General features: G+C 49.4%; 1 protein-coding gene across 1 annotated transcript in view; it reads left to right on the forward strand.

The window, feature by feature from the left end:
• The first annotated feature begins 618 nt into the window (after positions 1-618).
• Avpr1b (arginine vasopressin receptor 1B) overlaps positions 619-2,585 on the forward strand; it is an 8,499-nt gene continuing 6,532 nt past the window's right edge. Inside the window, exon 1 of the mRNA XM_055604952.1 lies at positions 619-1,579. Within this exon, the coding sequence (XP_055460927.1) occupies positions 619-1,579 (961 nt within the window). The remainder of the gene's footprint in view (positions 1,580-2,585) is intronic.

Below are 2,585 nucleotides of genomic sequence, written 5' to 3' on the forward strand. Positions count from 1 at the left end.
CCCACCCAGCTCCTTAAGCCCCTCCCCTCAGTACCCCTGTCAGAAGAGCACCACTGAGTCTCACTCCACCCTCCTCTGCAGGAGGCAGCCAGTGGCAGCCTCTGGACTAGGAATCCAAACGCATAAAACCCTGCCGCATCTGCTCTGCTTGCATTCACAGTGAGAGCGCAAGGCTTTGCTGGGATTTCCAATTTCTGCAGGAAACGCCTTCGTGACAGCTTAGGGACATCCACTCTCTCCAAATTCCAGAAAAGTTTGGACAAAGTGAATTTGGGGTGGATTTTGGAGATGCCAGCTGCGACCCCTGCTTCCTCTGTGTCACTTTTTAGAAGCCCCCACCTCCAACACCCCCCCCATCCTTCCCACACTGACACCTAGCTCCAAGACCCTCCTCTTCCTCCCTTGATTCCCTGGGCCTCCTGGGGTCAGGGATGTCAGTTCTCCTCCCCATTTTTGTCTGCTGAACTGTCTCACCAAGCCTTCACCCTTTCATCCTCACCTCCCTTCTTCTCTCCACCTGTAACCCTTTCTCTCCCACTCCATTTTATCTGTCCAACCTCTTGCACCCACACCATCCTCCATTTACCTTCTTCTCCTTCCCTCCCTCAGATCCTAAGCATGGATTCTGAGCCTTCCTGGACTGCCATTCCCTCCCTCTCCCCTGGAGGTACTCTGCCTGTCCCCAATGCCACCACACCCTGGCTGGGCAGGGATGAAGAGCTAGCCAAGGTGGAGATTGGCATTCTAGCTACCGTCCTGGTTCTGGCCACAGGGGGCAATCTGACTGTACTACTGACACTGGGCCTCCAGGGCCACAAGCGTTCCCGAATGCACCTTTTTGTGCTGCACTTGGCCCTGACTGACCTGGGCGTGGCGCTTTTCCAGGTGCTGCCTCAGCTGCTCTGGGACATCACTTACCGATTCCAAGGCTCTGACCTCCTCTGCCGGGCTGTCAAGTATCTACAGGTGCTCAGCATGTTTGCTTCGACTTACATGCTGCTGGCTATGACACTGGATCGATACCTAGCTGTCTGCCACCCTCTTCGAAGCCTCCAGCAGCCCAGCCAGTCCACCTATCCTCTCATTGCTGCTCCCTGGCTGCTGGCTGCCATCCTCAGCCTCCCTCAAATTTTCATTTTCTCGTTGAGAGAGGTGATCCAGGGTTCAGGGGTGCTGGACTGCTGGGCAGATTTCTACTTTTCCTGGGGACCACGTGCCTACATCACCTGGACCACCATGGCCATCTTTGTGCTGCCTGTGGCAGTGCTCACAGCCTGCTACAGCCTCATCTGCCACGAGATCTACAAGAACGTGAAAGTCAAGACACAGGCTGGCAGAGAGGAAAGAAGGGGTTGGAGGACTTGGGACAAGTACTCATCTGCTGCTGCTGCTGCTGCTGCTGCTGCTACTGCCACTAGAGGGCTGCCATCTCGGGTCAGCAGCATCAGCACCATCTCCAGGGCAAAGATCCGAACTGTGAAGATGACCTTTGTCATTGTGCTGGCCTACATTGCTTGCTGGGCACCTTTCTTCAGTGTCCAGATGTGGTCTGTGTGGGATGAGAATGCCCCTAATGAAGGCAAGTATGTGGCTTATGTGAAGTGGTGAGGGAGGACAATAGGGTTAGGGTAAGGATTACAGTGCCTCCCAGAACCAGGCAGGACACAAATTAATGGAGTAACTAAAAAAGTAGGTGCTTGTTTGCCTTAGAGCATTCTCTGCTGCTGTAACAAATGCCCACATGCCACTTAAAGCAGAGAAGTTTATTTCTCACTGTCCTAAAAGCTGGCAAGTATGGGAAGGCTCTTCTTGAAATTGGGGACTCTCTGAAGATTCCCAGGCTGGTGAAGGTCACCCTTGAAAGTGGCCAAATTGGCTTTTTTATTGAGCATACTCTTTTAGAAATGAACATTTTTTTTCTTGCTAACTCATTAACCTATTAATTCCCAAGCCCAAGTTTCCAAAGGTCTCACCTGAAAGTACCATTGGCATATGACTTTAAGCGCTCTGTTTCTAATACAAGAATTCTGGAGACAGACATTCAGACCACAGTCTTGCCCCATATGGTTTCATCTAGCCCACCAGAGCTTTGAATATAAATTATGTGGAATTTCTTGAATTTTTTTTAATTTTGGTTACTTATTTAGCAATTTTAAAATACTGTATGATGCTAGTGAAAGATGTTTATTCTGGAACAATGCAGAGATTAGCATTGCCCTTTTGGGAAAGAAAGGTTTTGATGTATTTGCTCAGCCAACTTTCCAGTATGCTGTGTGGGTTTGAGGATCATAGATTAGCAGATCTGAAAGGGTGTTCAAATAATCCAGTCCAGAATGGCAATATTGAGTACAGGGACTGTCTTCTTTGTGGATGCCCTTCTGTGTCTGGACATAGCTTTGTTTCTCCTTCTCAACAGCCACTTCTAATTAGTTAGGGATGATCTCAAATTCAGCTCCATCATTAAGTCACTGAGAAAAGGGAGGATTGGAGAGGATCCATGACCCGCCCAAGGCTGCTCAGTTAGGAAGTAGCCCCCCTTTTCTTTCTTTCTTTCTTTCTTTCTTTCTTTCTTTCTTTCTTTCTTT

This window comes from Psammomys obesus, unplaced genomic scaffold (genome assembly GCF_907164565.1).
Source record: "Psammomys obesus unplaced genomic scaffold, mPsaObe1.curated_primary_1811, whole genome shotgun sequence".
In the NCBI taxonomy this organism is placed as follows: Eukaryota; Metazoa; Chordata; class Mammalia; order Rodentia; family Muridae; genus Psammomys; species Psammomys obesus.